The sequence below is a fragment of the Tachypleus tridentatus genome, chromosome 4 (assembly GCF_004210375.1).
Source record: "Tachypleus tridentatus isolate NWPU-2018 chromosome 4, ASM421037v1, whole genome shotgun sequence".
Taxonomy (NCBI): Eukaryota; Metazoa; Arthropoda; class Merostomata; order Xiphosura; family Limulidae; genus Tachypleus; species Tachypleus tridentatus.
In genome coordinates this window covers 97904604-97926673 of record NC_134828.1, presented here as the reverse complement: position 1 = coordinate 97926673, position 22070 = coordinate 97904604, and the positions used below count along the sequence as shown (strand labels likewise).

At 33.0% G+C, this 22070-nt stretch overlaps 1 protein-coding gene across 5 annotated transcripts in view; it reads right to left on the bottom strand.

Moving 5' to 3' along the window:
* LOC143249740 (katanin p60 ATPase-containing subunit A-like 2) overlaps positions 1–21153 on the bottom strand; it is a 91862-nt gene extending 70709 nt beyond the window's left edge. For 2 of the 5 annotated variants that reach the window (XM_076500073.1, XM_076500077.1), the window contains exons 1-4: positions 20955–21080; positions 15464–15596; positions 14887–14957; positions 216–379 (exon numbers count right to left, since the gene is read on the bottom strand). In XM_076500073.1, the coding sequence (XP_076356188.1) occupies positions 216–379; positions 14887–14957; positions 15464–15517 (289 nt within the window). In that variant the 5' untranslated portion in view covers positions 15518–15596; positions 20955–21080. Of the gene's footprint in view, positions 1–215; positions 380–14886; positions 14958–15463; positions 15597–20954 lie in introns of those variants that run through there. The other 3 variants (XM_076500074.1, XM_076500075.1, XM_076500078.1) reach the window with 3 other exon arrangements.
* Positions 21154–22070: the final 917 nt, after the last annotated feature.

Sequence of the window (22070 nt, the reverse complement as noted above, 5' to 3'; positions counted from 1 at the left end):
TTTGTATAGACTGAATTACTTTTCAGTGAGTTCAGTTGTTATACATGTTTATTCAAGTTGGAAAATCAAATCCTTTAATTAGAAAAATTTATATATTTACATTTGTTATTAGCTGAGAAAATTTAATTTACATTTGGTGTAAATAGTTAAATAGGTAGATTTAAAAATATATAGATAAATAATAGCACAATAGTTCATTTCTTACATACACATACCAGACTCAATCTTTTTTACTATACGAGGATATTTTCTGAACTTGATAAATTGGAATGTTTCATACTCTTGAAGTATCAGTTCAATATCAACGTTATCACAAACTGCATACTGGTCTAATTTCAGTGAAACCTCTTTCTCCATACTTTTACACACTTGCACTAGACTGAAAACAATTTCATAAATTATCAAGTTTGTTTTGACATCACAAAGTACAAGATAATTCTGTCAATTTCCTAAAGATCATTCATTGAAAAAAATATTTTCAAATGTCTTACATTATACCAATCAGCAGTACCTCATGTAACAACAAAAAGTTCCAAAATACACCAATACTAACACTTTAGGATACTTGAAAGCATACAAAAAATTATGTAAGATCATTTCATATACTTTGAAACAAAAGTATTAAATCTATGAGATAACAGTTATAAATTATTTAAGATAAGTAGTGAGTTTACATTTCAAATCAAACATCAATTTTGTTAATAAACTTAGATTCTTTCCTTTTAATAGTTATTCTTGTCTGTTACAAAACATCAAAGCATTTGTGAGAACAGGACATTATAGTCAAATTTGGAAAATGCATAAGAATTTTAATTCTGTTCAGTAAAATTTCACATGAAAACCAAAATTAAAAGGTACTGATTAACCTAGCAGTATCTAAAATATTAAATGCAGTGTTGACTGGCAATGGATTCATGCTGGAAAGTTTAATAATAAAGAGAAAAACAGATGATAAAACATAAAACATTTACAAGGTTCAATTGACAATTGACAGTGATGAAAGAGTATCTTTAAATGAAATATAGTTACCTGTGGCTTCAAATATTGAACAAATGGATAAATGTCTGGATTTATGTAGTCCATGGTTAGTTTTGTTAGATACTAGATACTTCTAAGTGTTCACAGACTAGTTTTTAAGTAGCATTTCATTTTGCTAATGTACGTGACTTTGCAGTCTCTACACCTCTATCTACATAAGAGTCACAAACATAAATGATTATGTATCTTTGTATTGAAACAGGTGTTTAATACAGAAGCCAGGTCTGTATATTATTCTTAGCTAAATTTGAGGGTAGAAGTTTTTATGAAGAGAGTTTTTTTTTTAATAAGTAGGAATTACTAATCCACAAAAAGAGGAAAAGTAATGAGGGGAAATTTTGTGACATTGCTTACATTGGCTGATGGTTGGAATTTATTGTTCAGGAAATTGTGTGTAATTTTCATTAGAAAATCAGTCAGACGGACAATATTTAGCATTATTTATGTAGAAATGTAATTGCTTTGTGTAAAATAAAATAATTAGAACAAAGATTAAAAATTCTGTTTAAAAATGATATAACCAGATTATGTTTGAATAAGTTTGGGATAAAACTATTAAAATTGGTGTAGAGGCCAGTAAAAGTTATTTTGTGATAAACAGGGGTAGAAAAATGTTTACCTTCTTTGGTAATCCTGACATCTAGGGATGGTAAATCATCCTCTTTGAGTTTGAATGAAAATTTGATATTGGGGTGTTAGGAATTAAGGTAAGAAAGGAACTTGAAAATATGGCTTGATTGTTTTGTTTGTTTGTTTTTGAATTTTGCGCAAAACTACTCAAGGGCTATCTGTGCTAGCTGTCCCTAATTTAGCAGTGTAAGACAAGAGGGAAGGCAGCTAGTCATCTCCACCCACTGCCAACTCTTGGGCTACTCAACGAATAGTGAGATTGACCGCCATATTATAACGCCCCCATGGCTGAAAAGGCAAGCATGTTTGGTGTGACAGGGATGCGAACCTGCAACCCTTAGATTACGAGTCGCATGCCTTAACCCACCTGGCCATGATGGGCTGGCTTGATTGTTAAAACAGCAAGAAAGTGTCATCAATATACAGTATTTGAAATATACAGGTTTGAATTCATGTGATCAGTTTTATAGCCACTTATATTCCTCATAGCACAGAAAACTATCGAATATTATCAGACCCATCTACCCTGTCATAAATAGTTTAACTTTGTGGAGAGGGCAAGAACTTCCATGAATTGTTTGCAGATGAAACCACAAAACTGTTCAATGCCTATGAAAAAAAAAAAGGTCCATGACTAAACTTTCATCAAGGGAGGTAAATCAATCTTGGAACTTGAAATCTGCCACTGAAAAAATATGTTTGGGTAATGTAAACAATCTCACATAAGTATATAATGAGAGGAACTTCTCCAAGTACAGGAATATCCTGGGAATAATAGTCGTCAAGGAATAGAGAAAGCAAAAATTATAAAGTCAACCTATAACAAGGAAAGAGCTACAAGCAATCTTGTGGAATACCCCATCCCAGCAGTATATGATGCATGACCACAAAATTATAATGGTTAAGTCATCATGACCTTACAGTGTGGCTTTTACTAGTTTACGTATACTTGGACAGGCACCACTACCCACAAAGTGGGATATATAAAGAAAAAGAGAGAAAGATGCCCCTGAAAATAAGAGGTGTATATACTAAAAGGTAACTTAGCCAGTCACAGTCTCAAGAGTGATGGATGGCAACAGGTGTATGACTGTACCTCAACAAGAAAAAAACAGCTACCCAAAATTACAAATGGAATATGAATCAATGAGTAGTAATCCTGTATAAAGTACCTACAATGGACAACAGTTTGGATATGCAAGGAATAGGAAAGATGCATGATTTGAGTGAAGATACAAGGAATCAATGATGGAAAGAAGGATACAAGGAATAAAAGAATAATTGAATCATAATCCAAACCCAATGATTGAGGGAGGAATGAAAATCACAGATAAAGCAGTGAATTAAGGAACTAAAACCATGAAAGCTAGATTCAATGAACAAAACCTTGATAAAACTGAAGCAACACAAAGCATGTACTGAATCAACAAGGTCGTGTAGAACCAATTGAGAGGAAATGTAGAAAATGGTAAGAAATAGAAAATTAAAATGTACATACCACGTAAACTACAAAATGGAGGTAAACAGAAATAATCCAGTCCAAAGGAAACAATCAATCTAAAACAGCAGAGAAACCCAGATTTGTGCTAGTAAAAATTCAATTGGGAAGATACAAACTGGAGTGACTTGAATGAAATTACATTTTGGGAAAAACACTAATGTAAAGGGAAGAACTATCATGCAAAACTGGATGTAATCCTGTTTGAACGTATCAACGGCAAGGACAAGGAGATGATGAACTAGGGACCCAAATTCAAAGGAGGGAGTTACTTGGGTATTGATAAAAAATTCAAATACTTCATACGGATGAGTACCTCACAGGAGGTAGAGCCATCAACATTCGAATAATTGAGAAGTCACTCCTAGGAAGAAAATGTGATGAGACTGTAAAAGCAATGAACAACAAGGTTAAAAACCAGGAACATAATCCTCCAGGAGATGCACATGGTATGAGTGGGTTCAAAGAGGGAGATCCACTTTCTACTACAAGAGGAACAAAAAAGAACATCCCATCAAATAGTCAAAATAAAGCATCTGGATAAACTGATTGATTGATTGATTATTTGGAACTAAGCACAAAGCTACACAATGGGCCATCTTTACTCTGTCCTACACAGGTATTGAAACCTGGTTTTTAGCAGTATGAGTCTGCAGACATACCACCATGCCACTGGGGAGCAAGTACAGATAAAATGGAAAGAGTGAAGAAAAACACATTTGACTGGATGAAGTGTCAGGATATGATAGGAATAAAACTATTTGCCTGGAAACCACAGTCCTGAAGCTTCCTACAGATCAAAACCACATCAACATCCAATGGAGATGAGCAATAAGGAATAGAGATAATCCATAAACCTGGCATAGAATATAAAAATCTATCAACTGGTATAGAAGAAGAGAGAAGGAAGAAAAAAAAAGGAAAATAATTGGATGGTCCCAATAGAAAGGTGTGTAAAAACATCTATCCCAAACAGATAAGAATGTAAAAAATGTAACAAGAAGAACACACCAAACTTAAAAATACAACAATCCTAGCTGATTTGGAAGGAGTATACGAGTATGTGGAGACTACCCCAATTTGGTCCAGGACCCCAAACAGCATCACACATGCAAGACAAATAGAGAAAACCTGTAGGTAGGACAAGTAAAGAACAGGAGATCACTAGATGTGTAAAGGAATAAAAATGAAAATATCTTGGAATGAAACAAAAAGAAATAAATATAGCATGGCAGGTATCCCAGGAGATGTTAATTGTACAGGAGAAGCCCCCAAGAAAATGGGCAGGTGGAGAAAAAATCTTAGTGTAAGACCATATTAGCAGTGGATGGGAAGCAAACAGCACTGTCCCATCCAAGAAGTTTCCAAAAGGAAAAAATTCGTGTGTAGAGAGACAGAATAGGAGATGGCAAACCTCCTCCCCAACATGGAGGAAAAGAGAAGGAGGTATCCCACACAAATCATTAAATACTGGAGAGACATCTAAGAAAGTGGAAAATAAACATTACCTGTTGAAGAGTACATAGGATAAAGCAAAACTGAAAAACTACACAAGGAGAAAATGGAAAGGCATAACAAATATCCAAAGGACATAAAACTATGAAGAAAAGCAGCATGAAGATAATCTAAGGCAAAAAGAATTAAAGCCTGTAGTATATGGTAAGGCTTGAAAGTATCCTTTCTAAAAAAAATCATAAAAAAACAACGTCAGGAAAAGGAAGTATACTGTAAAACATGTCTAAAACAAAACAAAACTGAGATAGACCAATCAGATTCTGTGGTGGAGGTCTGGAATGCAATCCAAGTGGAGGAAAATCATAGATGCCAATACAAACAAAATTATGGATAAGATGTATACAGTTGAAATTAAACAAAATGAATGGCATGAAATTAGCAGACATTTGTTAAGCCTAAATTAGCAAGATATTTAACATAATTAGAAACAATCCTCAAACAGAACTACAAATAAACTGAAACTAATAAACACGTGTTAGGCCTAATCAAAGTGCAGGACAAAGATATCACTAAGCTCTAAAATAAAAATACTTAACCTGATAATAAGTATAATAAAGAAATGAAATAAGTATAAAAAATAACCTATGTATAAGGCTTGAAGTATGGATCCTACTTCTGCAGTCATCTCCAAACCCAAGATTATATATCTCATATTATAGCCTGTACCCTGGGTGCAGATCCTTTTAATTTATGCAGTGTTAATAATCTTATTTTTGCATGGACTTGATTTTTTCATTAGATCATAGTTAAATAAATAATTGATATCCCAGTGATGACGAGAAAACCCACTTTTTACATATATAATTGATATCCCAGTCAGATGAATTACAGTTAATCCTAAAATAACAAAGACCCCTAGTATTAGTATATGAGAAAAGTCATAATTTAGCCTAATTTCTAACCTGAGATGGACTATGAGTATCAAATAAACTAATAAAACTTATATTAGAAAGCTCAAATAACTATAGATAATATCAAAACTATTCAAAAATCATTACAATACAATGTTTTATCTTTCCAAAGTTGATACACTGTATGTCAAAAGGTATAGGCCCCAAAACTCAAAGTGAGGCTCACTGAATATCAACTCCTTGAATGATCTCCCAATGAGGTAAATCTGCAAATCTTCCCACAGGGTACCACAACCTGAAGCCTGTGTAAATGTGCAAGTAGAACATATAATCTCCCAAATTATAATATAAAATTCTTGATGTGAAATGAATAAATCAACACAACTGTATTGGCAGAAACAAAGAAAAGGTTTTTGTTTGTGGCCTTGAGCACCCAGACCTCCCTTTCCTAATTTCTATTTCTGTTGATGACTATTTTTGTGAGAGACTGGTGAATGGAGGTTAAGACTAATAGACAGTGTATCCCCATTGTAACATGGATCCTATTTCTGCAGTCATCTCCAAACCCAAGATTATATATCTCATATTATAGCCTGTACCATGGGTGCAGGTCCTTTTAATTTATGCAGTGTTAATAATCTTATTTTTGCATGAGCTTGATTTTTTTCATTAGAATATCACTCATTTAGGTTCGAATTTACTATTTTACCCAACTGTTTGAGTATTAATTTTCTATATAAATATACTGTTTTAAGCAATATTTGTAATGCTGTCACTCTTTGTAAACTAGAGGACATCAAACTCACAGAAACATCAAAGGATGTGATATCAAGTTTTTCTGGTATATTTGGATGGAAATTATAAATACAAAGTTTAGAGAAATTTCATAAGGCTACTTATATATTGAATTAGTTCAAGAAGATTGCAGCTTCTTTTCAAGAAAGGGTGTATCAGTCAGTACATCAGCCACTGATGTTACTTGAAACAGATAAGTTAAATAGTTTAATGTTAGTCATTTGTAACACAGACCTTCAGCAAGTTACAGAATGGTTAAATTTGTAGAAATGTTAAAGAGTGAAGTTAACTTATTGACATTATATCAACTGGCATTCAGTTATTTTCATCAGATAACTTACAAGAATTTGCCATGTGAAAAATCTACATTAGAAAATATTACATAATATAAATCACACTTTTTGTATCTATTATATATGAACAAGTCAGAAGTTTAATAAAACAGTAAATTGTTTCACTACTGGAAAACATAATATCAGTATACTGAGTATCTATCATATATAATGATACACTAAAACAACATCTATAAAGAATAAAAATTTTTTTAATGCTCAAATAACTCACATTCATTGAAGTATTAACAATGAATAGACTACACATGTATGACCTGAAGCTTTCACAATATATAATTAAGAAAGTTAATGCTTATAAAAAGTAACTATTAAAATATTATTGTAAATGAAGTTTTCTTTACTGAAACAAATGAGATATACATTCAGAATACTTTTAAATGCTAGAGTTTTTTATGGCATTTAAGACAACAATCTGAGTGAACAAAAGATTTCATGTGTAGCATTAATTAGCTTTATAATTTTACCTTCCACAGTTGCACTTCCTTGCTGTGTTGATTGACATGAATATAACTGAAGAAAAATCATTGTTTTATTTATAACTTCACATTTCATTAAACATTTTTACAAGGAATCATCCAATAAAAATAATAAAATCTTTAAATGTTGCCTACATTTTACACATTCCATTGGAATGTTTGCAACTCTTAAGTTAAAACTGGAATTATAGGAGTGCTCTGATAATGGGGCAAAGAGAAAAATTTCTAATTCTAACAGTTTCTTACATACTGATTTTCAAAGTTAAAATAACTTGCAAAGCATTTCATTCTCAAATTTTAAACAACAGTATATTTAATCTACAGTTTTTAAGGCCTAACATTACGTGACATTTACGTGACAACAAATAGATGGGAGTAAAATCCTGGTTGAGCAGGCACCATCCATTCAACAGCTCGTTTGCATAATAGATCTCAATCAGACTTGGAAAGATGAATGGAGAAGGTATAATCCAGAAAAGAAGGAAAGGAGATCTTGGAAATGGATAGAGTGGCCTCATTTTATGAAAGTTCTGAGAGTTCTATGAGTTTTGTCTTTAGGTCTTTGCCTGAAGACAAATAAACTAAGTATACCAAGAAAATGTACTCATTACTAACAAACTAACAAAATGTAGACACACATGAAGTCTACAAAATACATAACAATAACAAATTTGCAAAACTAAGAAATTTGATCCAAAACAGAAAATCATTAGTAACATCCAAAGTACAAACCACTATATGAATGATGAAGATACTCTTTAAATATCAAAGATACACGTCCACCAAAATAACAGATAAAGCAATGGGCACCAAAATAAAACTGACCCTACAGAACATGAGAAGAAAAAGGTATCCAGTTACCAATGACAGTTTAACTATAATCTCCAACTAGAAGTTACTAAAGTAAAGAAAAAAAGAATAATCAAACTCCAAATGCAAGATTAAACTAAATAAACCTAGAGAGTAAAAGAAGTATAAAAATCTAACTTACCCAACACTGGGCAGAGAAAACGTGAATTATCTAAGTTACTGTGTGTGGAAATTAGGTCTCCACACAAGCTAAAATAAAGTCACTGAACACAAGTAAACATATGGGGAGTGACAAATGCAGATTGAAAAACTTATCACAAATCTTCTGGAAAAATAACAATACCAAACCCAGCAGATTATTTGGAGGTCTGATTACAGGTGGAAGGTGTTATAGAGGGAAAATTTTCTCACAGTAGTTATACCCCTCTTCACAAAATTAATAATGTGAAAAGAAAAATTGCAAGTCGAACATAAGACTTGAACTCCCCACAAACTAAAATCTGTACTTCACCAGCAGACACCATCAACCCTGTGACCTGAGGACTAGCATTCTTCTTGTAGGGGGAATTTCAACATTTACCATATTAAATCTTGAATTCCTAAGAACATAATTCAATTTTGAAAAATAAATATTTCTAGAACAAATGAGTTGAAACATTGGAAATCAAATTATAAGAAGTCAAAACTTGAAGTTGAAACTGATATAAGGCTGTGATCAAGCACAATCAAAATCTTGTGATCACATGGAAAACAAGTTAAAATATGTCTATACTCTAGCATGTCAATCAAGAAAGTGAAAATTGTGTTGCAATGGTAGAGGGAGTTACCTTTCCTATTATAGGTGAAGCAGTATGATATATTAAAGGTAGACATGATAATCATATGTTGCTGCAATAGTGCTAAAATGAAGGGGCATAAAAGACTGGAATATTGTTGAAAAATTGTAGCAATGCTTAGCAGGCAAATCAACGTCAAGATTGCGTTGGGTGAAAGTATGTTGTAGCATTTTGGTATTTTCTTTGTTACAAATTCAATCCCTCTTCAAGCTTTAAAAGGCAAGTACAATACATTGTAGTACAAATGCTAGGTTTCATGATGACGAGAAATCCGCTTAAAGTAAAAGTGTATCTCAGGACAGGTGGCATGGGTATTAACACTTTTACTGATAAAGCATTTGCAAAAGTGTTTATGCCCATACCAGCAGCTCTGAGATACAAATGCTTGGTTTTTCTGATCATGTAAATTTCACAAATATTTCCCTCTTCATCTTCCTGTAAAGCATAAATTAAATGGCTAAATATTATCAGCAAGTTTTTAAAGTGATTGCTCTTGTCATCTGTGACATCACACAGTATAACTAGGTAAAGACTAATTTGTGGTAGTTCATGATAAAATAGCACAGTTAGCTTTATTTTGATACAGCTATAAAGAAACCTGGAAACACACTGACAAAAACCATTATACAAAAATACAAACATATAAATGAATAATGAGAATTCTGGTTAAATTTCAAGTTTAATAAGTCAATGAAGTTGCATATAGAAGCAACTTTGCCAATCATTACAAGTTGTCAACAATAAGTAAGGTCATGGGTTCAGAACTTTGTCACTGCTTTAATCTGACAATAGCAAAATGCATTGCTTTTTCACTCTGTAAAGTACTTCTTTCTAAAATTGAAGTATATTGTTAATTATGATATGCATTTTAAATTTAAGCAGCATAAATATCTACTAACCTCTGCACTCATTTATAAACATATAATACTATTTTCAACAATGACAGAGTTAACTTCTTTTTTATATAGTTTAATTAAAAGATCCTTAAGAAATAAATACTTTTCCCTACCTTGAAGTATATTTCAGAAAGATACCTCTCCAAGATCATGCAGTAAATGTCTCAGGACTACTGCCAAAATGTTTTTCACATTTAACAAGCCCTCCACACAGCAGTACGTGCTGTGCTAGTCCATGTTCCAATCAACATTAGACTATACCACTCCACCAACTGGAGGGCAATACAATCTCCATTCTCAGTATTTCCCTTGTGCACTTTGTGTAACCCAAAAGCACATTCTTCATATGGCAAATAGAAGTAGAGAGGTAAGGTGGTTGGTTTCATGGAAAGGTAAATATCTATTTGAAACACATTTACATGTAAAAAAAATGTCTAATTACAGAAATGCACTACCTACATCTCCAAAGAAAATGAGCTAGAATCCCATAATGATAAAAAGAATCAGAAATCATCACTGAACTGATGAAAAAAGTGCATTTGACTATCTGCTGTGTCTTCCATGGATAATTTAACACTGGATTTTAGTGCTTTAAGTCCTTAAACTTACAGCTGACTCATTGGGGGACCCAATTTAGGGATGCTGCACATCAGAGACAACATCCTGAAAAGAAGTCAAAAGATCAGAGAAGCATACAAAAATGAAGATGAGCCAGCCTTGACTTTGAATACACATAGTAAGGGAAGCAGAGTCTGGGGCAGTTGACCAAAAGAATGAAAGCTTAGTATTTAGAGCAGTTTCAAAAGTATAAAAAAACATAATCCAAAAGCATAACAAATCTACAGAAATACCAAAGGATGTAAGAAGTATTCTGCTACAAAGACCTGATTTGGATGATACAGCTAACTCATCACAAAGTTAAAGCACCTGATAGGCAAATAATTGAATGCTGCCATGGGTCCAAAAGAGAAGCTCTAGAGATAAAAAACATGGGATCAAAGAGCTAGAAGCATCCCTGATAACTGATGAAAGAAATTACAGTAGAGTTGTCTAAATGAATCACAATAAGGGTTCCACAAATACATGATGGATCATAGTTGCAAGTCTGTCAAACTGTAAACATCTTGAGAAAGTTGGTGAGAAGATACTCTTCTTCTGGGGGCCAAACACCAAAAATACTGGAGGTGTTCATAACTGTATCTCACTCCATGCAAAGGCATCAATGAACTGATGTAAGTCCAAATAAGGTGACGAAAGAGAGATGACCAAGACTGTGCAATACTGATCAAGCCACCAAACCAATGAAAGGTGAAGATATGGTGGGAGAGAAATTACATAAGGTAGTGTATTTCTAACATATTCTATATGCCAGATTCCACTAAATGAGACAAAAATAAGATGTGTTTTTGAGGATTAAGGGACTGTAAAGGGTTGAATATCCCAAAATAAATAGAACCTCCAGCATAGAGGAGGAGATATAAGAGTTATAAAACCAGAAGATGTGTTTTGCCCATATAAAAGAGAAAGCAGAGCCAATCTAGCAAAAATGTTAAGAAAAACTCCCAAATGAATCATATACTGACTGTGGATCAAATGACCTTAAGAGCTTAATCAGCCAACCCAACTGAGCTTGTTCCATGGAAAAGCTCACACACCCAGTTGATGACACATAAACATAGATAGTATATGTGCTGAAAGACAGAAAAAATATCTTCCATAGGACCAATCCAAACAGTAGCTCTAGAAACAAATAATTTCAGAGCCACTCAATAGACTGCCTTTTGAGGGCATACCAAAAAAGGGCCACAGGAGAAGCAAGATGGTGGGTTAATGACTATGCTAACAAAGAAGAGAAAACCTTCTGGGTCCTTTTAGATCTAGATAAGCAGGAAACCCGACTGAGAAGAGACAACTACTGAGGAACTGCCTCTTCTATAAATCATGAGTCTAAGGAATTCTTCAAAAAATCTATTCTTGATAGAAAGGTACCAAATGAAATTCCATGAGATAAAACTGAGGAAGTCTAAGTTCAGACAGTTCTGGCAAATTCCAAAGTAAAGAAATTAAGTTAACATTAAATGTCACAAATCTGAGACTTAAGAAAGGAAAAAGACTAGAAAGAAACACAGGCAATGGGAACAGCTGGTCAAAATCATTCTAAGATATGGCAGGCTCAGCAAAAACTGAAAAATAGAAGGCTAAGTCCTGGGTAGGTGTTGAAGAAAGTAAGGTAAAATAAACCACATGATGTATGGTGGCAATAGATCACTGATGATTTAAGTAGAAGACACTTTATGTTGAGGAGTATCTGAACCATGGAAGTCTTCAAACCTTGAACATGAGAATTCATATTTAAAAAGATCCAAGAAATGGAATTAACTGATTTTATTTTTGTATTTATTGCTTTTAAATAAATGAATTTAAGATAAATTAATGTATATTAGAAACTTTAACATTATTATGAGCATAGATGATAGATCTTTCACCAGCTTGGAACATGCATAAAATCTTTTTTAGTAAAAGTCCCAAGACACAAACTAATTGTTCTGTGGAGAAGCAAATATTATGGTCTGAAAATGAAGTTTCACTATCAAATAAGAAAACAAAAAACAAACATTATATATGAATGTATGTATGGATGGAAGCTGGTGTAAAATTCTTACTTATAGATATCAATTCTAATGATTTTGTATCAGTTTCATTAAAAGGAAACAAAGGGCCTTCTGGTCCACCCTACCCACTAATTACACTAAACCCTAAAAACTCAAAGCCAGACCTTATCATTCAAATATTTATCAAGATTCTCTAAACTCCCTTAAATTAACTGCATCTACAGCATTCAAAAACAACCCATTCCAAAGTTCAGCCACTCTGTTAGAAAAATAAAGCTGGCTTAGTTGAAGAATAATCCTACCCTGAAAAATGTATACTTATGTGTTCTACTTTTACTATTCTAACCATTATATATGAAAAAGATGTTGTATATCAATTCCCTGAACAATATCAAACGTCTCGATCCAATCCTCTTCCTTACTCTTTTTTTTTTTTTTCAAGAGAAAATTAATTTATAAATCTTATCATATACTTGGGTGATAACTTTTCCAATACAAGTATAACTCTTGTGGATATCCACTGAACTCTTTCCAACAATTCAATGTCCCTTCTAAGATAAAAAGCCAAAGACTAAACACAGTACTCCAAATTTTGCCCAACCAGTGACTTGTACAATGACATTATATACAATTTCAAGTTGTTTTCAATATTTCTGTAGATGCAACCTAAAATATTACTTATCCTTCTGCCATAAATAGTCAGCTTGGATGGCTTAAGAAACTGATGAATCAGAACACCAAGATCTTTTATTGTATAATACTGTAAAAGTTATTCATATCAAGATTATACTAATAATTCACATTGTGACATATCATCAGTATTACCTTCCATATAAAATAATCAAAAGCCATCTGTCATTTATTTGCCCAACTCACCAAATAATCCAATTCCCTTTGTAAAGTGTCAGCATCCTCCTCAAAGCCAATAAAATCCAACCCTTTAATATACTTAAATAATTTAAATAACCAACTGACCATTCCTTCATCTGTGCATATTCCAAATATATACTCTTCAAAAAAAGAAATGCAAGAGGGATATTTTTTTATTTCAAAGAGAAATATATGTAATAACGTTACAAGTTCAGAGTATGTGATGTTACATGTATTAAGGCACTGACTGTCAGACCAAAATGACAATAAAAGTTGTGCACCTTGAAAACAGAGGAAAACATCAGATTTTTCGCCAAAACGCATTCGTGTCCAATAAATTTGTTTGAGAGATCTGCATATTCTGTAAGTGCAACATGTGCAAAATCCCAATAAAAGTGACGGGTTCTCGGTTTCCATAGCTCAGTGTTAATCCACCGACACGCAATACAGTTACGCTAAGACTGACTGAAGCACAACGCAACAATGCCATTGGTCGCTTGGAAGCAGGCAAATCTCGATCAGATGTTGCAGAGCTGTGAATGTCCACCCAAGCACCATCACAAGGCTATGGAATCGTCACCAACAACATGGATCAACTCGTGACCGTCCACGATCTGGCAGACCTCGTGTGACCACACCCACACATGATCGCTACGCCCGTTACGCCACCTTCGGATAGGACCACCACTGCGCGACGCCTACCGCGCCAACCATACCAGGGCTGCATAGGATTTCTGATCAGACCGCACGCAACCGCTTACGAAGCAGGAATCCGACCTTGACGCCCAGTCAGAGGCGCATCCTCACCCAGCAACATCGTCAAGCACGGCTGCAGTGGACTCAGGCACATCGGGTATGGCCTCATCGACGATGGAGGCATGCTTGGTTCAGCAATGAATCACGTTTCATGCTTTGTAGGCAGGATGGAAGGACCCATGTGTACTGTCGCCGAGGTGAACGTTTTGCAGCAAACTGTGTGCAGGAAATTGACCGATTTGGTGGTGGCAGCGTCGTGACGTGGGCTGCCATCGCCTACAATGCCAGAACAGACCTTTTGCACATTCGAGGGAATCTTACAGCTCAACGATATGTCGACGAGATTCTTAGGCCCCATGTGCAACCCATCATGGTGAATGTCAACGCGCTTTTCAACATGACAACGCCCGCCCTCACACAGCCAGACTCACCACTGTCTTCTTGAGACACCATAACATCAACGCTCTTCCCTGGCCCTCCAGATCACCAGATTTAAACCCCATCGAACATCTTTGGGACAAGTTGGACTGACGTCTGCGATGGCAACAACCTCAACCGCAGACTCTACCTCAGCTTGCAGCAGCTTTGCAGGCTGAGTGGACAGCCATTCCACAGGATGTGATTCGTCATCTCATCGCTTCCATGGGCAGGAGATGCCAAGCAGTTATTGATGCTCACGGGGGGCATACTCATTATTGACGCTTGAGTGACGTTAAACTTCAACTAGTGAGCTGGACTTCGCCTTTGCAGACTTTGGATGTTCAGCAGTGAATGTGCAAAGTTTCACACATGTCATACAGAACTACCCGGAATAAACTTATTAACTATTTGTCTCAAATTTTGCCTTTTGCATTTCTTTTTTTGAAGAAACTCTAAAAAAAACAATTTTTTTATGAACTACAAGCATGTTTTACGAACAAGATTGAATAATTTTACGAACACATACACACCCATTTTCTTTTAAGTAGTGATGTATAAGGACAAGAATGTTTCTTCTTCGCAAAGCTGATCGTTGGTCATCCTTAAAAGAAAGATAGTGAATAATATTATTTGATAATCAACTGATTAAGCTTCCCTATTAAGTACTGGAAGCAGTTTTAAAATGTTATATTTTATCATCACTATAAAGCATTTATAACTTGTAGCAATGACATTTTTAAATTGGAGAATTTCTCTTTGCAATGGCATGAAAAATAATTTTGTGGGAACATTTCAAAATATTTCATTTTTTAGGAATAACAATGGGATCACTTCATGTTTTATTTATAATAGAAAGCTAATTAATATTACTTTAGTTCTTAGATTCAGTGTGGCAGCTGATTCAAAGTCAATTGTTATCCTGGCCATAATATTATGAACATAAAAATTACAAGGTGCTAAGAAGTTTAAAAATGAAAAAGAGTGAATAATGTTTTCTCTAAACTTTCTGTTTCTGAGTAAGGACATTTAAGTTTTGAGATAATGTACATACCTATGAAATTTATTTTAAGGCTATCATAAAAAGCAAAATAGTACAGCTTAACTTACAGCTTCCCTTACATGACTGGCTAGGTGAAGGCTTTGTGGGAATAAATCACTCATGGTTGTGCCATTTTTTTTAACCGTTTCTTCTTCTGACCAAAATTATAGTGCTACAAAATTAGCAGCTCATATGATGAACCTAAAAAATGATAAAAAAAACTTTAAAAAGTTCAATGTATCAGAAATAACAATTAAAGCTAAAATTGCTATCGAAAGTGACTTTTTTTGCTTTATATGAAAAACATAAGACAAGTGTTTATTAACTTAAATTAAAACCAAAGTTACTAGTGTTATTCCTTTTTTATGATGTTCCTCAAATGTACGTTTTTTTCTGAAAATTAAGCCTACATTGCTTAATTATTTTTTAAGACTCAAAAAGTATGCTTTACATGTATTACAACCAACTATAGGCATCAAATATCATATGATTAATCACTATAGCTAATCTACATTTATATATATCTAATAAATAATTCACAATAACACAGGCATATTTTCACCCCAAATGTTGCTTCAGACAAAGAAAAACTGGTAATCTCACAAATGTAGCACTGTTCAGTTAAATGGAACACAGACTAGAAAAGCACTCACAGACAACAAACCAACCCCATAATATTTTTCACTTTTGCAAAAAACAACCTACAATATACATACATATAAAGTTCTTCACCTCCAAAAAAAAGGTACACATAGATGTTAAAAAACTCATATAACAACAATAGTTGACTTTTTCGAGTGACTTTGACATTTGATCTACATTCCCCAAAAGTCAATCAACTGATTTTTGTGGAACACTCAACCTTTCTACCAAATTTAATTAAAACTTGATGAATTTTTGAGCTAGCTATCCACCCAAACAAACAGAGAGGAGTAAAAATAATACTTTCAACTGTCAGGTGAAAGTAAAAAAAACTACATTAAATTCAAAACCAAAAATTTAGTTAATGTGTAATATACGTCAGTATTTCTCAATACCTTTGAATTCAGAGAACTCTTCTGGAATCAACTTTGTATCAGGAAAACCTTTACAGAAATACTACAAAAAACATTATCATAATACTAGAAGTTGTTTGTACCCAGTCTCACTCACTAATTTGAAACAGTCCAGTGACTTGTTGTTTTAATGTTTCATTATGAAACCCACTACACTAATAAAAAAAACATGATGTAGTGAGATTGTAATAATGTGACTAGTATGTTTTTACACATTAGAAAAAACAAGAGTTCGTGCATTCTGTGAAATAACATTATTTTTTGAAACCCCTGGATGTCTGTTGAGAAACCTGTAGGTTCTGTGGAAATCTCATGGAGAAACCCTGCTGCACATGATATCCTCAGTATTAATGAAAAGGTAAACAAATAAAATACATTGTTGCAATAATGATAATTTAATCAAAACTAAAACACACGAAAAGTGAAGGAGTAACACACAAAAATACAGTACATGTTAAAAAATAGGGTATTTAAAAGACTGGTTGCTGTTGTTAAGTGTTGTTGACATTTGTTTGATGTTGAGCATTTCTTTAATCAGTAATTCCAGATGAGTGTTGGATTTGCAAAGGATATTGAAATTTGATAAGCTAAGCATGTATCCTGTTTCTTTGCTATGTTGGTATATAGAAGAAACACAAAGATTATTCAACTTTTTTGTGTTTTCATGGAAATTCCCACATGTTCATTGGTTCCAACTTTAGACCGTGCTTTGTTTTACTAATGTAGAGACCTTACAGTAACCACTCGTCAAAAACTATACAAGTCACAAAGAGATATTGAAAGAAGGTCTTTAGTATGGAAAAGTACTGTATGTTTGATGTGGTTTAAAAACTAATCTGGAGTAAACTTGGGGATAGTAACAATGGATTAGATGTTTAACTTTTGATTTTTTTTTTTACCAATGTATGAAAGGCAAGGAGTATATACCAAGTTTGAGTATAGCTGGTAGTTTGGGTATTTTCAAGTTTCTTAATTAATGAGGTATTTGCAATTTTTTTGTAATACTTGTTATAATTAACTATTACATTTTAAAGTATCTCATAACAGAGAAATTTCTGAATGTAAATTAAGGTCCATGGAACATAGGTTATAAGCTCTGTTTACTAAGCATGTTACTAAATTTCTTTTGTACATAAGTGGCATAAAGGTGTGAAGTTGTGTTGGGAGTCCAGTACACAAATTTACACATAGCATGTTTGCATGCTGTCTTAGCTGAAGATGATTACTACCCTGCCAAAATTAACATTTGTGTTCCCTAGTCCTATCATTTTTGCTATTAAGTATGAAAAAAAGACAATGCATGACTACCATCAATTCTCTTAACAATCTTGGACACTTCAGTCAGATCCCCTCTCATTCTTCATTTTACAAGAGGAAACAATTTCAGAGATCTTAATCTTTCCTCCTATGACAAACCCTCCCTTCCAGGCATCATTCTAAGTGAACTCATTTGAACTCTTTCAACACATGAATGCCCTTCCTAAGGTTAGGAGTTCAAGACTGAATGCAGTACTTCAAAGGCAGTTTAACCAGTGACCTATACAATTAAATTATAACCTCTTTAGATTATATTCAACATTTCTGCAGTTACAACTTAAAATCCTAATTGCCTACCACTAGGAACAGCACACTGCTTGAATGGCTTAAGAGACCAATCAGCCAGTGCACTAAGATCCCTTTCTGTCATAATACTGTTAAGGTTATTCTCATCCAAATTATACTTAAAATTCAAATTTTGATAACCCACATGCATTATCTTGCATTTATTATAATTAAAACTTATTTTCCTTTTATTTCACCAACTAACTAAATTATCTAAACCTTTTTGTAAATCAGCATAATATTCACAGCTAATAACATGCTAGACCTTAAATCATCTGCAAAATTAATTAATTTCTTAACTATTCCTTAATCTATGTCATTGATGTAAATAAAAAAAAAAAGACTCAGGTCTTAGGTAATATTAATCCAGTTTGAACTCAATTTGCAACAGTCCTCCACTTTATTCCATTTTTAGCACCCAATCAAATGTTTTCTGAAAATCCAGATACACAAAATCTGCACCATTATCCTTATCCACATAGGCAGTTACCTTTTCAAAGAATGTCAAAAAATTTGTAAGGCAAGACTTTTACTTTATTAAACCACATAGGCTATCAAATAAAATACTATACTTGAAATGACTTTCCACAGCGTCATTTATCAGACTTTCCAAATCTTTTCCCACAACTGATGTTAGACAAATAGGCCTATAATTACTTGGATAATTCGCTCCTCTTTGAAAGAATAGTAGCATTAGTTAACTTCCAATCCTCTCACATATGCTCACTATTTAAGAACAAAGAAAATAGTAACAAGAAGTTCATATATCTAATCTTAAACCTTCTTCAAAATCCTTGGAAAAACAGCATCTGCCCCAGGAGATTTATCATTCTTTAAAGTCTCCATTTTTTTAACATACTCAGAATTAACATGATCATCTTGTTTCCATCAATCAACACTTCAAGATGAAAAAACTGCTTTAATTTTCATTGGAAAAAGCTGAAAAGATAGCAGAATTTAATAACTCAAGCATCTCATAACCATCAGATACAAGCCCTTCTTTATCATCTCACAAAAATCCTACCCACTTCCCAGCATTTTGTTTACCTTTAATGTCATTGTACACACCATTGGTTAGCCAACATTTGGAATAATGTATTCTGTTTAGGGCTTCTTACCTTAGAAAGAACACTGAATTATTGGAAGAAGTTCAAATAAGAGTTATTGGGATGATACTTTGCAGGGAAAGATTATCATAAGAGGTCAGTTCAATATCTCTGAAATTGTTTTCTCATGAAGAAAGAAGAGTAAAAAAAAAAAGAGGATTTGATTAAAGTACTTAAGATTATTAAGGGCACTAATAATGTTTATCTTATTTTGATATTTAATGGTGAAATGGTATACGACAAACATATAACTTTTGGCAGGGAAATGTCATTTTCAACTCAAACAGCTTTACTTTTCAACAGCATGACTGACCTTTGAAATTGTTTACTTTCTAATTTATTAAAGCTGGCAAATTTATGAAAAGGTTTAATAACTATTTAAGTGATAAGAGCTGACTTTAAGGTATTTCTCTAAATATATTACACCAGCATTAAAATCTGTCCAGTATTTACAAAATGTCTTTGTAAAAAGACATTACCAAAGAAAGGATATCGAACTATTGGGAATGACACTGAAAACATACTGTTAATGCAATTGGTTTTAAAAAAATCCAGTTCATAGTAAGTGTCATAAGCATCTGTACTTGCTTTTACTTAAGAATGAAGATAGGTGATTTGATTCTGCAACACATTGGAGGCTACATATATTTCTTACCTAAAATCATTATTCATTGAAATAATATAAACTGCCTTTCTGTTAAACATGACCTAAGTAGATAAAAATAAATTGTACAGAGCTAATTTTAATACATGCAATGCCTGTGAACAGTAAGTATTTATCATTGTGATTTACTATAGCTGTGAGAAAACTGCTAAGACTAAACGAACACACTAAAATTGCAGAGGATGCATCAATCTAACAATTAAATCATACTCATCTATGTTTAAAGAAATGCTTGAAATATATCATTCAACAACTTCACAGAGCACAGCATGCCAGCTCTCAGTATCAGCAAATTATATGTATACCAACAATATATATTTTAGTACTTACTAAACCTTTAAATGAAGAATTAAACATTCCTTATGAAATTCAAGGTATCACATTACATTACTTATACTTTCTGATAAAATCATTAGCAGTTTCACACTGTGTGACCAACTTAAGTATCTCACATGTAATTACCAGTTTTTGGTTAATTATGCATATAACTTTCAAAAACTGTAAGAGTTCATACCACAAACTTCTATAGTGTTCAGTTACCCACAAGGAGAAAAAATCATAACGTAAATGGAAGTTCACCACTGTGATTGCCTACAGTGACATAATAATTCTTCATGAAAATTCAAGGTGTGATACAACTTAGTTTTATTTTTGGAGATGAAGAAGTAATTCAGTGAAACATAACAGCTGAATGTTACTATTAACTCAATTTGACTTGGAATATTACTATTAGTTACACTAATTTGAGTACGTGAGTAACAAAATCTAACGTAGTACACATTGTACTACTTCTAGTTTATTTAAAACCTAAGGGCCAACCAAACTTTTGAAGTTCACTCACTTTTTACAGTTTAATAGTTTATCCATCGTGATGCCATAAATTATCTACGTTATCAATCAGCAAATGATGAATATAATTTTAACTTATGTCAAAGTCTAAAATATACGAACATATATTATAAAATTTTAATATAAATAATTATAAAGAAAACAATTCATTGCAATTTGTACAGTAAACTGGCAGTAATGTACCAATGTGCTGCGATTTATTAACAAAGTATTCACTTTTGAATTAAACATGATCGCAAAAAGTGATAAGCTACATGTAAGATTTACATCAACAATTACCCACCGTTAAACGAATTTTACCAGAAATAGCGTATAGATTATAATAAATCATAATAAACAAACCCTCCTTGCAGTCAGCTTTCGCGCCACCTTTAACCTTAAAAGTGTTAAAACAAACTTCGTCAGAAGATACTAATTAAAAACAAGATGGTTTCCATAAATATTTGCTTTACTCTGTATTATTTATCACTAATAAATCATACTATGAAAATTGAATATTAAACAACGCAGATTTAAATTAAGATTGCTATTAACTTAAGTTTAAATTTGTAAGTAATTCAATTAGTTGAAATAATTGGCAGAGAATAATTTATTAGAGCACTGCAAAGTGCTCTGAAGATGAAAGTTTCAACCTCAGTTAGACAAAATTTTAAAGTCAAATGAATATTTGCAGGACAAGGTGGATATTTCAGGAGAGAGTAATTATTAATCAAAAAAATTATAAACCATTAAGATCTAACGCTCTACTGGTCATTTCAGTAACGGAGTTAGGGAAAAAGCCATTTGAAATGATTAATTAAAGGTGAGGGGAACGGAAATGGCCCAAGGATTATAATTTTGTGCTAAGGTTTATATATATATATATAATTAAGGGCAAAGTTACGAATAATATAAAGCGATACCTAGGTCGTGGTACTTAAATAATACACATTTCAGGAAAATTGTAGATGTATTTTACTGATCCTTAAAAACAATAAAACCACAGTCAATTTTTACTACAAAATTTACAAGTTCATCGAATGATAAATCTAACTCACAAACAAAATCAAACAGACACATATTAAATTTCCTGTTATACTTATAAAGAGACAGATCTAGAGGAGAAGGTGAGAGGGTTTCAACCTCCTCTTACAATTGAATATGAAACAATGGCACCTTTAAACCTAATAAACAAAAACATTTCAAAAGATTTCATGAGCTGGTAGAATTGTTTTGTTTGTTTATTAATAAATGTAAAGCCACACAACTGGCTAAATGTTTTGTCCACCAAAGATATCGAAATCCGAATTTTAGCCTTAAAAATCCCATGACTCAGGGTTACCTATCACTTCTAGAGCAACCAGGTACTGCCTCTGAGAGCATATCTCAGGAACATGCGAGTGGGCATGACTGAAGTTTG